At 36.0% G+C, this 23332-nt stretch overlaps 1 protein-coding gene across 4 annotated transcripts in view; it reads right to left on the minus strand.

The window, feature by feature from the left end:
- Positions 1-11715, minus strand: part of ephb2b (eph receptor B2b) — a 126104-nt gene extending 114389 nt beyond the window's left edge. For all 4 annotated transcript variants that reach the window (XM_086293209.1, XM_086293207.1, XM_086293208.1 and 1 more), the window contains exon 1: positions 11565-11715. In XM_086293209.1, the coding sequence (XP_086149335.1) occupies positions 11565-11616 (52 nt within the window). In that variant the 5' untranslated portion in view covers positions 11617-11715. The remainder of the gene's footprint in view (positions 1-11564) is intronic.
- Positions 11716-23332: the final 11617 nt, after the last annotated feature.

The raw sequence follows: 23332 nt of genomic DNA on the forward strand, positions 1-23332 counted from the left end.
GCGATAGTTCGAGTTGACGTCTGTTTCAATGTGGGAAGTGTTACGAACAGCTGATCGGATCGGCAAAGCGCGTTTCTGGAATATTATGTTTTTGTTCCTGCAAGCACTTTTTATGCCGTTTTTGCAAAGCTTTATGTGGAAGGAAACCGTGACCGAGGACAAGCTGATGGCATAAGACAAGTCCTCCGGTTTCATATGCAAAACAAATTATTGCGCTAGCTTACGCGGTTCCGGTTCTACAGGGATGTAAAGGGTTAACAATAACAATGTATTGGATAATGACTTTAAAAAATAATATAAAATAGTGTGCAAATACTGATAACAGTGCAAATGTTTGCAATATAAAAAATAAATGAAAAATGTAAACATCTATGTTTAGTGAACTTTGCAGTGTTGCTCTGTGGTGCAGCTATGACACTGTAGCAAAGTTTATACACTAGGTCTACTTGATCCACGTCTGACTCCGCGAACCCATAATGTTTACACACCATTGAAGTTTTTTTTTACCTCTCTTTTCAACCAACGGCAGTCACTCTCCTCTCTAAATAACTTCTGCTTAGCTTTCCGAGCTTCCCTCGGGTCCTCTTAATTGTTGTGATGTGTGTTCGAAATGCAAAGAGGTGGGCTCGATTTGCCACATGGAGCAGCGCGAGAGTAAAGCACGATGGAGGGGCTAATAATCGGCTCAGTCATTTTTAATGATTGTTGAAAGCCCAGAATCGGAATCGTGATTAAAATTCGATTAATTGAGCAGCCCTAGTGCTACCTGAGTGCTGACAACTGTTATCTGCTGCTATATTTCATCTTTAGAGAAACTACATAAAAGTCAACTTTACATAAAATAAATACTACATTTATGTAACGTGACCACACTGCATCTCTATGTATCTTAGAAAACAGGTGGAAAAAGGTGGACTGTGCAATGCATATATGAGGTGTCCTTATTGATGCCTGTGCCTTCTTGTACTATTTGCAGATGAAAAACCTATTTGGACTCTATGAATAATAATATTCTATGTATTTAACCCTATCGTGTGACATTCATTTCATTTAATGGTCTCAGCTGGACCTCTGTATTGATTTCACAGGCACAGTAGGTCTCCTGAGATCCTCTATGGATATTCCAGCTGCCCTCCCAAATGATCCATTGTGATTTGTACCCAAAGGGCTCCTGCCACTGAAAGGCATGGAAAACAGTCATCATTTCACCATCTCCTTGTATACCTGGCTCCCGTTTGGTAGGCCACGTTACCTCATGGCTGTATTGAGAATCCAGACATGGTTTTATTGACCCCAAAAGACATGTATCGGTCTTTCTTTGGCAGCTCTTCAGAACTGTGGCCATATGGTTTGCAGATAGTATTTCCTGCTGGAAATCTTTAACAGGTTTGAAATTAGCATATAATAAGAATGAATTGTTAGCTGGAAGAAGAGGGGGGAAGATGGTATTGCAATAACAGGAGCTCTTACAAGTGAGAGTGAGGCAGATGCTGCTGATTGCTCCCCTCCACTAGATCCATTTCAGACAAGTGATTATGTAAATTCAGGTAAGCCTTCTCTGCTCGAATGGAACGTTTATCATGGGCTTTGCTGAATATGAATTGACTATAATGAAGTGTCAATTGATAAGACTCCATAAACAAAATCATAGGAGTTTAATCTTTGCTGAGTCTGGGTTATTGATTTTGGAGAAGTAGTTGGTTTTGGACTGATGGCATGAGGTCAAGGCAAAACAAAAAACAACAACAAAAAAAAACAAAAACAAAACAAACACAAAAAAAACCCCAGCAAGTGGAAAAAGTCTAGCTTTCGTCTGTCCCAATTACACTATTTTTTTAAGAAAAGGCCTAACAGCAAAACCATGTTCACTGTGTGGGCCACGTGTCACTCCACAGTAACCTGAAATCTATTGTATGGCTGTAACTGGGTTGAGCTCTGTTTCACTAGGGAGACACACATCACCATCAATAATATCACATAAATCATTTGTGCCCTTCAGCTAACTCCAGACAACAAACTCACCACTGATGCTCAAAGAATGAATAATAGAAATACATTTTTTTTTAAAGAAACATATTCTGCCAATCAGTTGCTAGATATCTGCTGCAAATTAATTCGTGTTTTTATTATCTTGACCTCTTGATCCGCTGAGAATGGGCTAGAAACATAAATCTCATTAATAAAAATGAAGCTAAATTACAGTTTTGAAAAAGACAAAAATTTGTTGAATTTTACAAAGAGCCCAAACAGTATAAACTAAATGATTGGTAGGATCTGTCAAAACACAGTTGTTGCTAGGCAGGTGTACCCTGATAAAATGAAAACTGCCCATATCAGCTCTCAAAGTATTCAATTTTCATTAAGTCAAAAATTGCAGAATTTAGTGCTTATGAGAGTTGAAAGATTTAATTGCACAGATAAGTGAACAGACCTCTTTTACTACCCACCATTCAGATAAGCATGTAATGTTAAGTGTCACAGGGTTAACTGTATTAAATATGGTGTATGTGGACATCAATAGTACCACTGCAAAATAATCATAGTCTCCAGCTAAAAGTTAAAATCATAATTATAAATTTACTGTTAACAAACAGCCATTCAGGCATACCATAGTTCTGTAATTAGACTACAGGCAGTTAAGCACGAAGAAGTGCATTTACCGTGCCGTCGTCATAATGTGTGCCTTTGACAGCCCTCACCCCCCCAGAAAGCTCATTTTCTTCAGTTTTATCAAAGGTAACCAAATGTTACCAGAATGGATACTGTCTGTCTCCACTCGTCAGTGTTAAATGTATTTATTTTGATTGATTATATCCAGTTCCAGGGTTTCTGCAATTGACTGAATGCAATTTCCAAATTAATCTATGAAAATACTCCAGCTCTCTAAAACCAGACAAGTCACAGCCAAAGGCCAAATCAGTTAATTGCCTTGTGTTAATTCCCTATTCTCTGAGCTAATGCAATTACTTGTGAAAAGAAAACCAACTATCACACTTGAGGACACAAAAAGTCATTTTGGTTCCCTTCCCTCCATCTGTTTTTCAGATGTTACACCCAGTTTAAACTATTGAATTTATTCATAAAGCATCTTAAATAGAAAGGTTTTTTGTTTTTTTTTGTTTTTAAAAAGCATTTATCTCATAATCCTGTGCTCGGAATATTTCTGTTCTATTTATATCACTTCCAAATATGTTTATTGCAGGAGAAAAAGTGCCAATTCAGGTCATAAAATATGAAAGGAAGATGGTAACTTTGAAAAGTAATTTGATAGTGATGAAACATGTAAATACTTGTTTTGAAAAAAGTCAAAATAAGGCTTAGGCATGTACTTATTATGTACACAGGCTTAAGAAGTTGAACTGAAAACAGAAGCTTGATCTGTTTCTGTTGTGGCTGTTGGAGCCGGTTAGGTCAGCGACGCAAGGCAGGTCATCAGTTACAGAAGAACAGAGCCTGTTTTCCCAGCACACTAATCAGATAAAACACATCTGCACCTCAGCTGGGGTGTCTGTCTGAATGAGACTGCTAGACCCATTAAGGTCTGATATTATGAAGCTGGGATTTGGTTTCATATATATGCATGCTGACCAATCTAAGATCCAGCTAGCCAGCCAGACCCAGTGGGAGATAGACAACAAATGTGTTAGTGGGTCTTTGTAGCGAGAGGAGCTGTTGCATACTGCATTAAGCACATAACTACTGGCAAAACCAGAAAACGGCAGGGTTGGTACAGACTAAAACGCTGGCTTCTACTGGGAAGAGATGGGGGAGGGGGTCTTGTTGTTGATATGGACTGTGGTGGACAGACGGTGTGGGGCAGAGAGAAAGGATAGAATGGAGGGGGAGGCAGAGATAGAAAAAAAAAAGGCAGATGTCACGTGGGCCCAGATTCGCGATAGAAGTGATGCATAGCATGGCACACAGGCAGTGGTTCAGGTGAAAAAGGCTTCCCTTTGTGATGCAGATGACAACGCAATCAGCCCCGCTTTGTCTCGGCCAATGGGCTCTGCTCCCAGGGACATTGAGAGACAGACACTAATCCGGTGGGTTTGTGTTCTCCAGCCACACTCATAAAAGCAGTGTCACAGTACCTGGGGTGTGTGTGGATGGGGGTCTCTGAAACGAGGTCTGACCTCTCTCAGGGTACTCTCCCTCCGCCTTTGCTTTCTTCTGTCTTTCTACTCTCATCCTAGCTCAGTAGTTGGCTTTGCTGGGGTGAAAAAAAATTTAAGTGCCGAATTGTTAACGTGCATGACTCCATGTTCGCGTTAGGGATGTGACATAAACAGAGGTTGCATTGATTAATTCTATTCTTGCTTTGAAGAAAATTCTGTTATAAACGGCGATTTCACTGCTTGGATAAAATGAGGAATTATAGAGTGACAAAGACACAAAATTCACTGATTCCACATAATAGCTGAGACTTGTGTAAAAAATGAAAATTAGGTCTACATGTTGCAGAGCCATTTTGATTGTGAGTGCTTACACGGTTCATATTATGAATAATGTCTGGAAACACATTTCACTGTCCCCTAATGATTTCCATTCCCAAAGGGTTGGGATGAATCAGGCGCTCCCTAATAAATATGACTTACCAAGAGACTGCGCATTGCCAATTAACATGTGCTAATTAAGATAGCAGCCTATAAGAACATCCTTGATCTAGATTCCTGTGTGAAATATCAGAAAGGTTACAGAGAGGTAAAGCAAGTTTCTTCCACAACTATCCAAAAAAAGTCTCTTCCAGTTAAGCAATAAAATACTATATGGAGTCTTTGTCGCACGGTCTGAAGCATGCCCACAAATGACTCATTTAATAAAGAGTTAGAGTTGCTAAATTAATTTATGGCATGTGTCTGCAAACTTGATTAGGGAATATACATGACAGATGTACGATATGCACACACACAGACACTTGCTGTTAACAAACAGCTGTCCGTATTTCATGCATTTATGTTCTATTAATGTTAAGGATCATTTGATAATGCTTACTGCAACCTAAATGCGTCGAGTACTCAAATGTTCTTCTACTGATTACAGCAAGATATTAAACCAGATCAATCCAAATTTCTAGTTCAAGGTCCAGCATCTATTTATAATATATTTTCAAGCACACACATATTCTGTAGACATAGACATATACATGAAAACTTGATGATTTTTAAGTTTTGTTTTTTCTCTTGTTATTTCAGTTATATTTGCATGTTCGCAATAAAAATTCTATCTAATAATAAATGTATAACACCACAATGTATGCACAAACAGATGAACTTCCTCACAGCAAATAAATAATTGTTAATCTAAGAGTTATGGGCATTTTAAATCATAAAAGTGTCTGTAAATATGAACTCACTGATGTGGAATTTGTTGGTACCTTTTCATTTTTCCTGTGATTGTCTAACGGCTAAAGAGAAATGCGTGCGAAATATTCAGTTTTAAATGAATTCCCTCCAGTTGTTGAGCACTGGCCGCGCTGGGTAGCACACTGAAAAACTAGAAACACCTGTTGACTCTGAAAATATTTCCATTATCAGATACCATCGAAAAGCAGTAATATCTGTTCTTCTCAAACTAGTCTGACCTGATTTAGAACAAAGTGATATCTGTTCCTTTTCAAAATATATGAAAAGTGTAACGGACCTGATAGTTTTGGATACAGAGCCTGTTAAACAGCAGGTTCATAAAAATTATTGACTTACCTAAGGAGTACCTCAAGCATACCATTTACACCTCTGCGGTAAGTAAAGTCACTCGGTGCAGTATGTGGAATTTGTGCAGCGAGACTCAGAACACTTTTGTGCTCGGCTAGTGAGGGTTTTCTTAAGTAGGTCATATTGTGTTTTTAATGTATAATGTAGTACTACCCAGTATGTTAAAGGAAGAAGACTTCCACTATTAACTCTGCAGTGCTTTCATGTGCATTTCCCCACACATAGATTTTTCAGGGATGCTACCTAGTTTTTTTTTTTTGTTGTTGTTTTTTTTTTTTTAAATCTGTCAAAGAGTACAACGACAATACCCTTTTTTTTTTTATTTTGAAAGCTAGATCCACTCCTTCCCACAGTCCTCAGTATCCCCAGACAGGATCTTGTCATGCAGTCAGAGGTACTTCACCATCTTGGACTGCAGTTGGCAATGGTGTAGAACTGCTTTATGTGCTGCTTTGCCGAGTTCACCGAGCCTGAAGAGCAGAACAAACGCTACCAGTGCTAGCTACAGTCCATAACAGGAGAATTGGACCTTGTCCACAGGATAAGAGACTCATTGTATAAGCAGCTGATATATAGATATCTCTATATATCTCTCTCTATATATATCTCTCTCTCTATATATATCTATATATATCTCTATATATATCTCTCTCTCTATATATATCTATATATCTATATCTATATATCTATATATCTATATCTATCTATATATATATATATATATATATATATATATATATATATATATATATATATATATATATATATATATAATACGTATAGTGCTTGTCAAATACATTTTTTGAGGAGGAGTTAGCATTATTTTTGTTCACATACATCATGTATAAGCAAGTCAGAAATTAAGTACAGTTTATTTGTATACCACTTCTCAAGAACAAAATTCACAAAGTGCTTTGCAATAGAGAATAAGATATAAAATACTCTGAGCATATAAAGTAAACAAATAAGATGTTTGGCAAACATGTCGTTCTTTACACCTTCCTGTTTCAGTGAAGTGTATTGTTGTCAAGAACTGAAAGTACCCCAGATTTGAAAAGTCTTTCCAAGTCCACGCATGTGGTATCATGGATGCACCATTAATTTTAATTCATGTCAGTTTACACATGAAATACTAAAATGTCAGTTTACCATCACCTCTAGAGGACAAAATGTGTATTGACTAGAAGGAATGAAGAGTTGGCTTCAGATAGTGAACCACAGAAGTAGAGCTGAACAGCCAAAAGCATGGAAACACTTTCAAACAGCCCATCATGCACTGAACTGAATTCGAAGTTAAAACAAGCTAAAGCCAGGAACAACATACAACTATTTTGCTTGCAAAGCCAACTGGAACAAAAGCTTACAAAACAAAAAAAACCTTGTTTGGAGGTTTTCTGCTTAACTTTTAGATGTTTCTGTACTGATTTCCGTATATTCACTCTTGCAGAAATGTGACCAAAGTCTAGGTTTGATACATACAGCAGCTCACTGCAGTGACTGTAACCTTTTGCAAGGACTACAAAAATTTCTCAAGCAAATCAGTAATAATACTTCCATAATCTCACCCTAAAGGTAGCCATAGATGTCTCTGAAATGTGACACCCTGCTTCAAGTGAAACAACTGGTACCAGCACTAATTGAAATTTTGCATGCAAAGTGACAATGCCTGGGCCCTCGGCAGCATGGATTAAGGCTTGAATAGAGACAGATTCTTTGTGAAAGCCTACTGTGCCGGTTGGCGTGCAGGCCAGCTCCCTGCATCTGCTCACTGGGTGGACTGAGAAAACACTGGATTGTATACGGTCGCTCATTTTACCTTTATCTAATCCCATTTCAGAACCCGCCTCCGTCAGTCTTTTGTTACTCTTCCACAAGACATAATGCTTCCATGTTACACTCACACATCGATTCCTTACAAAATAATTCCGGTCAGAAACAGCCACTTAATTTACATATGAAAGCATTTTTTAAGCAAACTTGGCAGGATTTTCTAAACATTAAGAGTCATACTCTGTCCCGAAGAGTCAGGTCATCCTATTTTGTGGAAGAAAAATGGTACTGATAGAAAATCCAAATGTAATACACAGAAAAGTACATTCTTGCATAATTATTTAAAAAGGGAAACCATTTCAAACATCAACTTTGCCACTATTTGCCAACATTCAACTGAGTCTTCCAGTGTTCAATAGAGCACTGAAGGAATCCAGTGCATATTGAAATGCAATCAAATCTGTAAGACATTCTTTGAAGACTCCATGCTGTGATGTCATTCTGCCCCACGTCAGCATCCTCTACTGTGGTTTCTGTCCCTTTATATATTTCAAAGAAAAACAGGAGGAAAAAAGTTATATCAGTGTGATCTATTCTCCAACTAACTTCACGAACACCACGCATACATGTCTAGATGGGGTTGTTATTGCATCACAGCAACACCAATCCTCCTAGCTGCACTGCACAAACTGTAATACCACAACAGAAAGGGCCAAACGGAAAAGCCAAATTATCTGTCTTGTAAATTTCATCTCCTACAAACAAAACAGGCGACTCGAATTTTATGGCTCAGTATGAATATGAGAATTTCCACTCAGCAGAATTAGATGAGCGCCATTGTTGTTAGTGTGGCTGTCAACTGAACACTGATGACAATGAATGGCCAAACTAATGAAGAGATAAATCCACACTGTTTTCATAGACATGTTTGGCATAGCTAGGCTAATTTCCTAGGCAGTAGTATGTCCATTAATTTCCGAAAAGAGCCCGTCTGTTCTTGTTAACTAAACCAATAAGACATGGCATCAGCTTACATTAACACAAATAAACAATTTAGAGTTGTTTCACATTCCACGCGGTGAATTAAATGCCTTTGAAAACTGGCTGATTGCAGCTGATGAATGAATGCCATTTGTAGTTGTCTAACATGGTGATACTAACTGAAGCCGGGGGAGTACATAGCGAATAGAGATGAGACGCTGAGGGGGAAAAAAGATGATACGATAGCTTTAACATCGTTTGCAGTATACTTTTCGCAAAATAATCACTTGGTACACATTTGGTTGCCTGGAGTTCAGCCCCAGTTTTAATCCTTGCCAACGTGACCCTTGCCTGATTCTTTGATTCTCTGTACAACAAATAGTATTTTCATGTTTACGCATTCAGCTGTAGAAGCTGTAGAAGACGCTATAATTTCATTCATCAATTCATTTTATATATTTCTTTTTATTTTAAATATTTCTTTTTAAAAAAAACAAAAAAACCAACTAAAACAACGTGATTTAGCGATCAACACATATTGAAATTACACGGGACAGTGTAACATAGCAGACAATAAATAAACAACATGGACTATTGAGAAATAAATGCATTTGACATGTTTTTCCCCGTTTACTGAAAAAAAAAAAAAAAAAAAAAAAAAAATTGTGTCCCGGTCAAAATGGTCCACTGGAGGGATTTCTTCTGTTGCATGCTGGGATGGGGCTCTTTTTTTTTTTTTTTTTTTTGGGATTAGAGCTGCAGTGACCTCTTTTTCAACTCTTTATTTTACCTACGTAAACCATTCTTGCAACTTCATTGGACAGTCAGCTAGGGTGATTCAAGGGATAAAATGGAGGGTGGCGGTGAAGGGGGGGCTGCTTCGGCTTGTGATGCGACTAGCTGGTTTCCACATCAAAACTGAAGTACCACAGTCCCAAACGGTACTTGCAACATGAATGTTGTATTTACCGTAAGTACTATCAAGAAATATTAACAGCATCATTCTTGGGGAAATCGCAAAATTGCACAGCAATGGCTGTTTGAAGGACGTGCAAACTGCTTTTTGAGGCAATACACGCTGTCTACTTTCACATATTTTTCACATTAAATTTTACAAGTAGAGAAACAGTATCCATGGACATGTTTGTTTTTTAGAGAAAATGAGAAGACAAGAGGAAGTGGAACACTCTGTAGTGTGAATTTGATGTTATTTTTGGCATTTGTCATATCCTGTGTTACCCCTCACTCATCGACAGAATAGAGCAGATAAAAATCAAACAATAAATAAGCATTATGAAAGCAATCAAGCACTCATAATAAGTCATTGAACAAAAGCAAACCTAAAATTACGTACATAAATACAGTATTTAGTTTTACAGTAAATTGTTTTATTGAATATAGTCTACATAAAATAACTATCTGGTAAATATATATATATATATATATATATATATATATATATATATATATATATTATAAATATATTATTAAAAATGAATTTGGGACATGAAGTTTTAATCTGCACAGTTTTAATGTGAACATATCTAAGCGTTTTTATATTGTTCATAAGAGAAAAATATATATATAAGTAAAAACAAAAATGCAATGTATGTATTGTATGAAATACGGGTTGCACATCATTTCCAGTATTTTTGTAATGCTGAGTGCACTGCATCTCTAACTTACCTAAGTAACAAGGTTGATGAAACCTTAAATTGAAAAAAAAAAAAAAAATCAAATAAAAATTAAATTAAAGCTAACAAATGTTCAACCTGCCAATAGGAAATGTAATGTAAGCTGTTGAGATCTCTCTTTTTTAGGTCTTGGATATGTTAACTACATTGAAACCATAAACTGGAACAGTCAGCAGTAGTCTGCATAAATACGCATGACATCTGTCAAAGTCTGTGCCAGTCCTACAGTGAACCTGGCACGTCCTCCAAACTTTCTGCACATATCTGGCATCCTGTTACATATGCACAAGTGATGTGAATATTTTTCCATGTTTTTCTTTTTCTTGTTGTTTCATCCTGCTCTAACATTCAGCTGACTTTCCAAATAGTTTCTTTTCGCCACCTGTAATTATGAGGTTTAGTTAAACTGACCAGAGGAGGAAGATGCATTTGTTCTCTGAGAGCATCCTCAAAATAGACTGAATAAATAACTGGGCTTTCCATTCTTCAGTGCTGAGTCTCCTAACCTGTCACAAAGCAACCTGAATCCATCAAATCAAAAACAACTGAAAATTACAATTTAAATCAAGACTGGAATTCTTAAATTAAAAGGAAACATGGTTTCCTGATGTTTAGGTCTGCTTATTTTTATTTAAGTTTAAAGAATCTAACATTAATACAGTCTTTCTGTGCTGCAGCACTTGTATATTATGCTGCATAATATGTGGGGAAACCTTACTTTGGAGCATCACTCACATACAACAGTAAACACACATTACGGGGATTATTTTCACCATTCAACCTGTTTCATTATGCGCTGAGCCACGATGACTCTTACCCTTTCCTGCTTAGCCAGGCTTTGCGTACAAATGACTGCATAGTGACCAGGCAGAGCCCTTTTGTGAGTCTGACAACAGGATGTTCAATGCTTATGTTTGTAATTGTTTTCCGGCAGCCTAAAAAACAAACAAATAAATAATTTAAGCAGAAGTCCTTGTTTGTCGTTTGTTACGCTTTTGTCACCAACTGTTGGACAACTAACAGTGACACACCTCCACGGACAAAACGGATGCGCCTTACCTGAATGGGATCTCATGTTTTATATTCTGCTGGAGCTACCTGTGCAACACAAAAGGCTGTATGTTTCCTCTCTTTATTAAGGCTATTAGCGCTTGATAACATCCGCAGCGCACCTGCGAGATGCGGGAACATATGTTTTATGCCCCACGGCCATCCCTCTGCATGAACCGACTCTGTCTTTGCTAGAATTAAGTACTAGAAATGCAATACTACTAAAATTTACACATATGAAGGCAGGAGGATGGAAATTTAGTCCGAAAATTAAATCGTGAAATCACGCGCTTTGTTTCAAACTCGAAGCCGGTAAGATGATGCGGCTTTACGCGTTGGGATGAAAACACTAGCTTACCTTCAATAGCTATTACGGCCGGTAAGGTCCATAATATCCATAGAATATCCATTATTGGTTACTTAAAAGTCCCAGACATTCAAATAAAATATGTTCCGAAAGCCATTGACAGCAAAGGCAGAGAGGGGACAGGCAGTCCTTCTCCTCCAATAGAGCGATCCCAGATAGCAGAGACTACGAACTCAAATCTGAACCAAGTTTGGGCGAAACCAAACAACCGACAGACAGAGGGGAGTACTGAGCAACATAGAAACACGGCTCTGTCTTTCAGGAAAATATTAGTCCAGTAAGTGCTATATACTCTAGAAACAGCAATGTAAATAATCAAGGTTAAAACATTCAAATTTGTAGTTTCGTCATTGTAAACGCTCATCAACACGTTTGTTCATCCCCGTCAAATCTACTTCAATTTACCCGGCTGTCAGTCATCGACAGAAGGACGGTCCACAGTACCTTACCTAGCGATAATTAAGTTTTTGTGGGGCATTTATAAAAGATGGAGCAACTTATTTTCACTGCCTCGCTGCTCGAAGTGGAAATAGTCGTTTTTGCTTTATCAGTCCAGGCTTGAATATGTATTTGGGGTACACTTCGAGGCTCTTATAGGGAAGTAAGAACAACTTCACCGCAGCTTTCTGGCGCTGGAACAGGTGACCAACAGGAGAGAAAAATGTGAAGTAAGTTTAACATTTTCATGTCCTCTTTATTAATATATTTTCTTTCCAAGACGTTTGATTGCGTTCAAATGTATACTTTTCCACAACCTTGTACTTCAGGCGGTTTCAGCGAAAAGTGATTCATAATGTTAAGTCACCGTGTAAGCATTAGTAATATTTTAATTACAAGCAAATGCTCGCATTGAGTGCAATTATAGTTCGTTTTTTGTGTTTCCAGATTTAAGAAAAAGTGTTATTTATATTAATCAATGTAACGATGTAATACAAGCATATTATAATCCAAATTATGAGTAGTACCATTTGAGTAACAGTGTTTTAAAAACTTTATATTACTTCCCCTCCCTTTGTTAAGGAAAATATATGTGTGTGTGTGTGTTAATCACTTTCATACTTTATGTAAAATTAATAATTTGATTTGAACATGTCATATGAACATACAGTAGTCTTTTAAAAACTTGCCAAAGAGTCAAATATGTATAATAAAATGTGACTCCAATCATTTAAAAATCAGATGATGTAAATCATCATAAAAAGAAAATCAGCTGATGTGATGCTGGCTCAGTGTTTCAGTACTTCAAAAATATGACACAATTAATCTTCCACAATTATTAACTTTGAGCTGTGTTTGCACTAAATTGATTTAAGTTGGCACAACAGAATCTGGCAGCCCTGTTCCTGGCAATCATTGCCATCTATCAATAAAAATGCTATACATAAAATAAATACACGTATCAAAAATCATACTGCCTTCAACTTTGAATTTTCTGCTGTTTTAATGGGATTACGCTTTGCCAAGCAGGTCCGAGTTGCCAGTCATAGTTGGCACCAAGTCAAAATTTATTGAGCATCTTGTGAGATATAGTTACAGTTTTTTAATTTCTTGAGAGTAGTATAAAACTTATTTCCTGTTCTAGGAGTTGGTAGTAAAAATTCCAGTGTCTTTGTAGGTACTGTGTAAAAACTAAAACACAGACTGGTTTTATATGACACAATGACAGGCATGGGGACTGACAGCGATATATTAAAACAGCTGCAGAAACGACAGAAAAGTAAAAAAAATGATCGCTTTGCTTTAAAAGCAACATAACGATATACACTGAAATGCATTCAGAGAGAGAGAAAGCCAGGCAAAAAATGTATAATTTTAATTTGCTCTTTGTATAAAGAAAGTACCAAACATTGTAGGACAAACAAAAGCGGTCTTGCAGATGTCCTCATGACATTTCCAGTCGAAAGTAAACATGCATGAGGAGGATATGTCCTAGATACTAAGTATGAAGTTACTAAAGCTGGCTGAGGAACAAGAATTTATAATAAATTGTTTGTCATCAAACATACCTTTTTTTTATTACATTCCACAATCCTGCAGCTATGCAGCAGGACTCTCATGGGTTAAATGAGCCAGGCTGATTTATTTGCCTCCACTGAGCTCAACTATATTGATTCCAGGTCACTTGACTGGCTGACTTCAGATCATGTTCAGGTGACTACAAAACAGATGGAACACAACGGCAAGGCACCGAGAAAGCAGCTTTTCCTTATAATGAATTCCATACAAGCTCAATATTGACTTAAGCCAGGAAAGAAGTGAAAGATGTTGAAGGAATGATATTAATACTTCTCTAATATTACACAGAGATCTCTCTTCCACGCTATGTTATGATGACTACAATGTCTGTAATATATTGTAATGCAGAGCAGAGAGGTTTAACATTAGCCAGAAATACTCTTATGGTTGTTTACATCTTTGTTATCCACAAAAACGCAACATACAAGTGCTACAGCTAAAACAACACTGACCACAGCAGATGATATTAAATAAAAGCTACAGTATAACTCATATGCAACAAATTATGTACAACTATTCTCTTAACAATGCATAAAAGGTGCACTGAGAAATTAATTTGAAGTTCCTTCAGCTTGCTAAGGTGCAGCCACTGAATACATATTATGTGCGGGCAATTTGTGTGTTTTTAACAATTAAATATTCATCAGAATGATATTTTGGCATTGCTTAACATTATATGTATGAATTATAAACATATTTTTTATTTATTAATATATTTCCTATAGAATTCACTGATTTAATTTAACACTAATATTTTACTTTATTCTATTCTATGTGATTGTGCTTTTTTTGGCATTTGTTACATATTTAATATCACCAAATAACTATTCCTTTCTTCATTTAATATTAAATATTTTATCAATGCGGTTATAGAAATAGAAAGTCTAGGATTAAATAATATTTAATATAGAGTGTAAAAAACTGTAATTTAAATATAGATTTCTGAGCATCCTTTGTATGACATTAACAGTTGCATTTATATTTATAGTAAATAATTAACAGAACTTTAAGTAAAAAAGTTTAACTTTTTTATTTTATTTTAATTTTCTAATTTTACTTAAAACTAGGAGAACATTTCACTTTTATTTGTAAATTTCATATATTTTTTCTTTTTTGGCAATTTCTTATATTCATCAAAATGTACGGTGCTTTTTATGTGCTATTTTTTTTAAATTAAATATACATACTGATTATGAACAATATATTCATATTTATTAATTCAATATAATTTTGTATATTGATGAGAATGTAAATAATATTCATATGAGGGATCTCAGATTTAGAGACACAATATGCAGGCATTCATATTTTGTGTATACATTTATAAGGAAGGGATTAAAGGAATTAAAATGTTTTAAAGGTCATAATATAGAAAAAATAATTTTATACAGAATAACAGAACAAAAGAATATATTATATTTTTGGCCAGCAGTAGTGGATGTCTTTTCCAATGATATGAAACGTCATTGCATCGACACTGCCACCTAGAGTTTAAAAGCTCACACCATTGACAAGTGCCTTGTTATTGAATACACCGCAAATGTATACCAAAAAAGTGTCTAAGGTAGTAATGTGAGTTGAGTCTAGTTCAACCTTTTTTTTCGCACTTGCCTGAAAGTGCAGCTTCTATTGTAATTACAGTTATAAAATTTTGCTATTGTGATAATTAGACTCATAAATTAAAAAAAAAAGTTTCATGGTCTTAAAACAAGATTTTTTGAAATCAGAAATTCAAACCTCACTTGCATGATTATTTACACTAAATATCCAAACAACCTCTGGAATAAAAAGAAAGATTTGTTTGTTATTTGTGTTTTAAGTTCAATTAGTTCAGTTTTAAATCACGTTTTCAGTCAAATTTCAATTATTGTCATTGACTTTGTTTTGTTGACATATGATAATAATAATAATCAAATTTTACTGTATATTTTTACCAAAGAAAATTTTTTAGCTTAAATTTCATTTGACCTCAGCCTATCACAGAACCCGTTAATGTTTAAAGACATGCTATTTTTCATTGGTGAAAATGAAATAAACTTCATGGGGGTGAGAATGAGTTTCTTCAATTCATAAGCTGATTTTATCCTTTGGAATATTTAATTCAATTCAATTCAATTCTTTATTTATTTGTCACATGTAGTTATAACTAGTACAACACACAGTGAAATGTTTTTTCCGGCTAAAAAGTACTCCCCCCCCCGACTGTGCTTCTTACTAGACTTATAATAAAAAATATCTATATAAAAGTATAAAAATGTATAATATCGTGCAAAATATTACGCTGTAATAGTTAAGAGCTATAGTGTACGTATTTACATACTTGCGCTTAGGTTCATTCAAAACAGCCACACTGCACTGGAATCGATTTCACCTGGAGCCTTAAAGGGCTTACAGGGAAGTACTGCACCCAGTCAGCGTTAGCAGCTGGATAAGGACCGAGGAAATAAAATGCTCTCCATAAAAGTTGGTGTGTGATCCCTGACCCTGTGCCGAGAAAAAGCTGCGAACTCCTCTAATCTCGGGAGACCTTTTGCATGTGGATTAACCTTAGTTAAGACAAGGCCAGGCGGTGGAGAGTTGGCTGGAATGAACTTTGACAAGCAGAGAAACCAAAATTAATGTGGATCGTTCAGGATTTTAAATGTTATTTTTTAAATTGTCAGAGCAGTGAAGACAATTTTTGTTGTTTTGTTAAAAAAAGAAAAGAAGAAATAACACAGTCACAGAGGATCTAAATATACCGTAGTTGTTTTGAAAAGAAAGTATTTGTTTAGTGGAGTCGAAAAAAAGATAGTCTTATTGCTTATCTTTCCTCCCCCCCCACTGCACTCCTACCACCCGCCACCACCTTCCCAGCGCATTGGTTTACCCCTGCCAAAAATTTAATTCAATCCAGCTAAGTTGCTCCAGCTTTAATTAAATAGACCAAAAGCCTTGGCAGGGTTTAATTTACTTTCTCGTTAAGTGAACTTTACAGAAACTGTATAACTTTCACTAGTATACTGCCGGGACCTGATAGAAGGTTTTCTTTATTATTATTAAACTTTTTAAAATCAAATCACACCATTTCCAACAACTGAGTTGAGTTTTGAGGTGAAGTGAAGGCTGAAGTCTGGTTTATGTTGGTCCACTGGCTTATAGTCAGATGGAAATGTGCTTGAATGGTGTACGCCTGTCAGAGGGCAGACAACACTTTTTATCATCATAATAAATCTTAGATCTATTGCTGTAAAGCAGAGACCCAGTAAAAAGTGATTCAGCTGACAGTCATGATGAAATGAATGCCTTGATAAAATGGCAGTCATCAATCATGACTTTGGTTTTGGATGCTAACGTCCCCTCTAAGCTCTCTGCTAATTGATATGAACCGTTCACATAAATCAGCGGCTGTGTACTGATACTGCATGCTGTTGACACTGTGGTTTGCATTTCGGAACTAAAGATTTTATTTTTCCCATAACACATACTAAGTTGGAGTCCATGTGTGTTGTAGTTATTCTCCTGTAATGTGGATAGTTTTGTTGTATTGGAAACAAACTAGAACGTTTTCCTAAATTTAAGGATGCATACTTTCACTTATATCTTCACTTCTACTAACTTGACATTGTTTTGTGGACTGTCTAAAAATAGCCGAGGTCTGACTGCAGATGAGTCCAGACTTCAAACACTATTCGAAATGACCATTAGCAGCATATAGAGCTGAATACACATGCAGATCTGCACCATTAAATGAACTGCTTTCTTTCTTAAGGAAAAACTAAAATTGTTCTTAGGAATATATTTAAATAAAGTCTCAATTAAAAAATAAACAATAAAGGTAACTTCTTTAGTGTACAGCGGTCGTATCACTGTTGCCTAGTTAGAGTGACTTCTATATAACACCTTTTAATTTTCATAGCGTAAAGAAGGAAAAAGTCAAGAAGCAAAAATGTTCCTTCTTTTTTCGCTCACTTCTCTTGGTGTACAGACAGTCAATTTGTTTGTCTTCAAGATAGCTTTAAATAAATACAAGATTACATGTATATATAAATATATACTAGTATTAAACTTGATGCTTTGGGGTTTGGGACTATTTGTAAAATATCTGAAAAAAGTGGTACTGGGTACATTTTAGTAGTTGTTGTCTCAATCACTAAATAATATGTTTTATTTATCTCATACGAGTGGCATGATGTAACAGAGAGAATATGTTATGGGAATTATCACACAACACGTAAAAAATATGTATCCGTAATAAATGACATTTACACAACTACATTATTTATATAGCATGTTTTATTGACTTTGGATGTTGCAAGCTGAGCAAGCTTAAATAAAAACCAGACAACTGTATGTCTTATCTTTTTCTCTTTTCTCTCCATCTAGACTGTCAGCCATCACAGAACAACAGATGGAGGTGCACGACAGGATATTGCTTCTAAGAGGATTCCTGTTTCTTTCCCTGTCACTCTGGACATTTTTGTGGGGACAGACTCTTTCATCGTGACCCAGCTCAAATGGCTTACTGGAACTGGTGTAGAGTTGATGGTTAAGCCCTCTAAAAGCCACCACTACCCGTGTTGACCTGCTTGGCAAACAGAATTTCCCGATCATATCTGCTGTGAATAACATTTAAATAAGTAACCGGGTGGGATTAGAAAGTACTGGTGTTCTCCTAAGTCTCTGAACTCTGACGTTACCCGAATAACTCTAAGGTATGTTCCAGCTCTTTGCATGTTAATGGCCCGGTATCAAATTTTCTCGTCTCTTTAGGACTACCATAACATCCTTACAAGAAGCAGTGGTTCCCTCACATCAGCTTGTAGTTAGAATATCAAATGCAGGAATATTTGCTCCTGCATGTGAACAAATATGCAGGCAGACATTATGATATTCACATTTCTACAAAGAATCATTTCTAGAAAGAAGTTTAAAAGATAAATATTTGGTCATTGACTCTTATTAGCATTACAACACAATTAGCATTTTTTTACTGTTATGGATGCACCACCATTATCATTAATAGTAACTTTTTTAATTAGGAAAATAAAATATTAGTTGTTTACCGTCTCAATAGCATGACAGCAACCGAGTGATGTAAATCAGAAAAAAAACTGAAAAATCATCAAAAATAATTTATGACAAATTTGAGGTAATATGTGCTGTTTCGAGCTCTACTAATGACATAATGTACGATTTCTAAGACAGTGAGACGCTGTAACATATTTACTATATATGGATTAATTTTATCATTTTGGAATGTAAAGTATTTTATTACTTCAGTCATACAGATATTCCGAAAGTTTGTATTTAAAAAAAGGCAACTGAGGGCAGACGCTTGATTTCTTCTTGTGTTCTGGCCGCATTTTTATTGCAGAAGCCCTCTCTCATGGCACACAGAGCATGCTGACGTGCTGAGCCTGTAATCTGTTTTATCTCCATGCACCAAAAAACGAGCTGTTTTTTTCACTTGCACAGAAAGCTATATAGTTACATACAGGTGAAGCTAGAATTTTATTAATCATAGTGACTGAATAGTGAGTTTTAACTTTTTTTTTTTTTTAAATTCAAAGTGGTGTTTACATGCTGCATGATTATGGTAACCTGGTATGTAAATCGGCATAAATAGAGGAGATGTATATACTTACACATCATCTTGTGTCTTTATGATTATCGGGATCGTCCCGAGTTATTAGGGTCACATTAAAAGTTTTACCAACTGTCCAGAGTAATGTAGCAGTTCAGTTTATCACAGTAGTAACATAAATGTCTTTATTAGCTTTTGTAATACTATTTTTGACTAAATTTAAGTTAAAAGCATTATATCTTATACCTTATATCTGTACTTTTTTAGGCCATGTCGCATTAGTGATTTCACACAACTGACTGACCTCCTAAGGCGAATGTAGGTTTTCACACTTGCACAGTTCAATGAATATCTAATAAAAGTTCTACAGTCATGTAATGACTTCATGGGGATCTAGATATAGATGCTTTTCCTGTCGGAAAACATAAAAATGGTTAATTTAACTTGGTTGCTGCTCTGAGGGATATTACCTCTTTACTGTATTTCCTTTGTATTTAACCTAGACCCTAAGAGGAAGGAGGGAAACTCAGAATCTCCTGGGGGACCCAATTATATTTTCTCCTGTGTTCTCTGCAATATAATGACTTTGCAGCAAGATCATTTTTCCTGCTTCTGTTTTATTTTCTTCTGATTTTATCTCAGTAGACATAAGAAATTAAGCTTATTTCACTCAAGGATCATTTCTCTGGTCCCCTTATCCTGTTTCATTTTATAGTTTTTACCTAACGACCACTATAACAGGCTATGAGGGACTGTCCTGCTGCCTGTGGTAGCAGGTCAGTGCTCGAGGTAAATTATTCTATTTCGCAAACTGTTATTCAATTCATGCTATAAACAATGATCGCTGTCTTTTAAGGTTGGCCCGGAGCAACTCCAAATTCAGTGGTGAACAGTTCCCCTGCAGATCATCATGCTGAATTCAGCCATAACTTTTCATGCAGTCAGTCATAAAGTTTCAGCTTGAACAGACGTGGTAGGTTTCCAAACCCAATAGCTTGTGGCTAGATTTTTCTTTGCAGTCTAGCACAAATCGCTGACCACAGACCAGACCAGAATTTGTCTGGAGGCTTTAAGGATCCTCAGATGTTCAACAGAGTTAACTTGCCAAATATATAGGAATTATATTTAATGCTTATGAAGTCTATAAAAAGCAACATACAATTTAAAATGTATGTGATTACAACAAATTGGACATGTACTTGATTTAACAAGCCAATACACAAACATGTCCTGGTTATATGAAGAATAAGTACAAACAGTGACGTATTCAAATGTGGGTGGTGGCGCTGCACTGTGTATTAGTGTCTAGGCATACACATTTATGCGTTGTATAAGCATGTACGCAAGTGTCCCAATGCCACTCCATGTAAACGTCTGTATTTGGAGAGGGAACAGAGAGAGCTGAAGTACAGAGCAGAGTGAGGAAATAGAGCAGAAGAATACAGGCCTGACGTAAAGAAATCCTGGATAATTCTGCCCTAAGATGTGTGAGGGCTACAAAGAGCAGAACGCAACATCCAGAGGTTGTTCCCATGGCAACCTTTGCCCAGGGAGATCACTGACCCTCCCGCCCTGCAGTGCAAGCGGGGGCACAGATTGTAGGTCACATATGGCACCAGTGATCCAATCAGGTCTAATCTGGCTTGACTTTTAGGTCATAAATTATACTGGCAAGCTGGTACATATTCAGGCTTCAGTCAGCTTAGCTGTCTAACAATGGTTGCTTTAAAAGACAAGTTGATGAACTGACCCGTTAAGTAGGCATGTAAACAAATGTACATTTCGTCCGTCATTATGGAACACATACAGATCGAGAGCATAAGCAAAGCATAAAAAGCACCATCATATTGATCTGTTGGGTTGGCTAAATGCAATACAATAAAAGAGCAATTCAGCAAAAGAATGGCTTTGCATTGTTACACATGCTGATTACGTCTATTAAACAATATACACATGTACCAAAAATGTAATATGTCCAACATTACAGAAATGATCACATGCACAGTATTTTCACATTAAAATATAAATGTGAATGTCAGTTTCTAGGTCATGTCAGTAATGTTAAATTGTCTTTTCTGCAATATTGTATTAAAAATAAGGTTTTTTAAGTATTTAAAAGATATAATGCTGGTAAAAGGTTACCTTGAAATATTTTTTTTAAATCTTTTTTCAAGCCAAAATACACACTTTTTTTTCTTTTTTCTTTTGCACAACAGCAGAGTTAACAGTTATTTGGTATTTGTGAGAGCTAGTGCCATTTCTTAGCTTAGCTTATCTACTTAGTACTTTTAATTTTTATTTTTAGGTTTATTTAAGCATTGTCTGACAGTATGTTTGTACTAAGTACCGCAGCAATTTCCTAATGTTGTAAACCTGCTCAACATTTGGCAATAAAACCCTTTCTGATTCTGATTTAAAGTAGTCAACACCAAATGTGGATAAAAAGCATTTTTTAACACTTGTGATATCTGAAAATTCAATAAGAAGCAATGTGTTTGCAAAATTCTATTTAAGTATGAATAAATTTAGGACATGTAACATTACTAGTCTGGGATGTGGAAACCCCACAAAGGGAAATGAGAAATGCCCGATTGCACAGGAATTGCGTGTTGGTATTTCACAATGTTTAAATGAATTATAATGCCCCTACCAAAGTTCTTGTATCATCTGCACACATATGTAATTCATGATGACCTCAATATCACCAGTGTGAGAAACTCTGAGGGAAGCTTTTTTTCTGGATGTGGATGTTAGATGCCGGTGGTCATGCAGCAGAAACACAGATATGATATGAATGATTCATACACCATGTTCCTGGAATATTGGGATAGGGAACCTGGCCATCATCAAATGGGCCTTGTAGTTATATGTGCCTTTGCAAATAGTTTCCAGACACAAGAAAAAACACCCACACCCACAGATACATCATTGTGAACTAAGCTTTTAAATCCTAGCTTAAGTTGGGGTTGTTTCATGGTCTGGATCATCTGAATTTTCTTTGCACTCACTTATGCATTAATAAAGCAGATGTTATGTGTGGTATCTTTGCTGCATATTTAATGGATGCTTTTTGTTGCCTCAGGTTGTATATTTTGCTTATATTTATTGTGTCTAATGTATGTCCCCCCATGTTTATGGATATCTTTTTCTGTTTTTCAGTTTAAATCATTTTAAGATAAATGAAATGAAATGTGCAACATAAATAGCATTTCTATCTGATTACACTTTATGCATTCAGGTCAAACTCAGTCTGATAGAAAACTGCTCCTGATCTCAAACCATCTCTACTCACTCACTGCCCCGTGGTTTGTGATTTCATGAGTGAGCTGGTAATAATCACGGGTGACTGGATTTTCACCTTTTTGCTGAGATCTATACATGAAGGCACAGCTCAACTGTGAGACCTTGAGCTGCCATATGGGAATGCCTGAATTCTGAAGTCAGACAAGTCTTTACATCTGCTTCTCATTGCCTTATCTGCATCTTATATGCACCCAAGTAAAGGAAACCAGTGTATATTTAGCAGAATTGCTGTAATTATTTTTAAAAAGCCAAATATGACAAATTATTGCAGTATGAAGAGTGTTTATATGTTCTTTTTGGTGATGGATCTGTTACAGTGTTAGAAATAAATGGAAATGGAATGTAATTTTAGACAGCTCAACATATTCAAGAACAGCACCTGCAGGTGTTAATAAAATTATACCAGTTCAGCGGTCTAGAATGAAGCATGACTTATTTGTTTTTTGTTTTTTCTCTTGGCTTTTTCGCCCTAACTCTGTCTCTCTGTGCTCTATTTTTCTTTATTTCTTTTCTCGTTCTCTTCAACCAGTCGCAGCAAACAGATGCCCCTGCCTGAGGCTTCTTCCTCTTAAAACTGAGTTTTTCTTTCCCATTGTCACATGGTGCTTACTCATTGCTTGTAGGTTTTTCTTCAACAATATTACAGGGTCCTTTACCTTGGTGGATAACAGGCCTTGAGGCAACTGTTGTGATTTGGCACTATATAAATAAACCTGAATGAATTGAACTGGAGGGAGTATGTTATGAATAACAGAAAACATTCAGTAAATATTCAGAAAATTTCAGCAATGAAATTATTGTACATTCTGATTTCAGTTGAACATATTGAGAGGATTACTTGTGAATGTTACTCTTATTTTTTGGGCTCAGTCTT

Source organism: Aulonocara sp. 'chitande type north' Nkhata Bay, linkage group LG5, assembly GCF_057382095.1.
Source record: "Aulonocara sp. 'chitande type north' Nkhata Bay isolate Kocher_YH1m ecotype deep benthic linkage group LG5, A_spYH_male_GT1.1, whole genome shotgun sequence".
In the NCBI taxonomy this organism is placed as follows: Eukaryota; Metazoa; Chordata; class Actinopteri; order Cichliformes; family Cichlidae; genus Aulonocara; species Aulonocara sp. 'chitande type north' Nkhata Bay.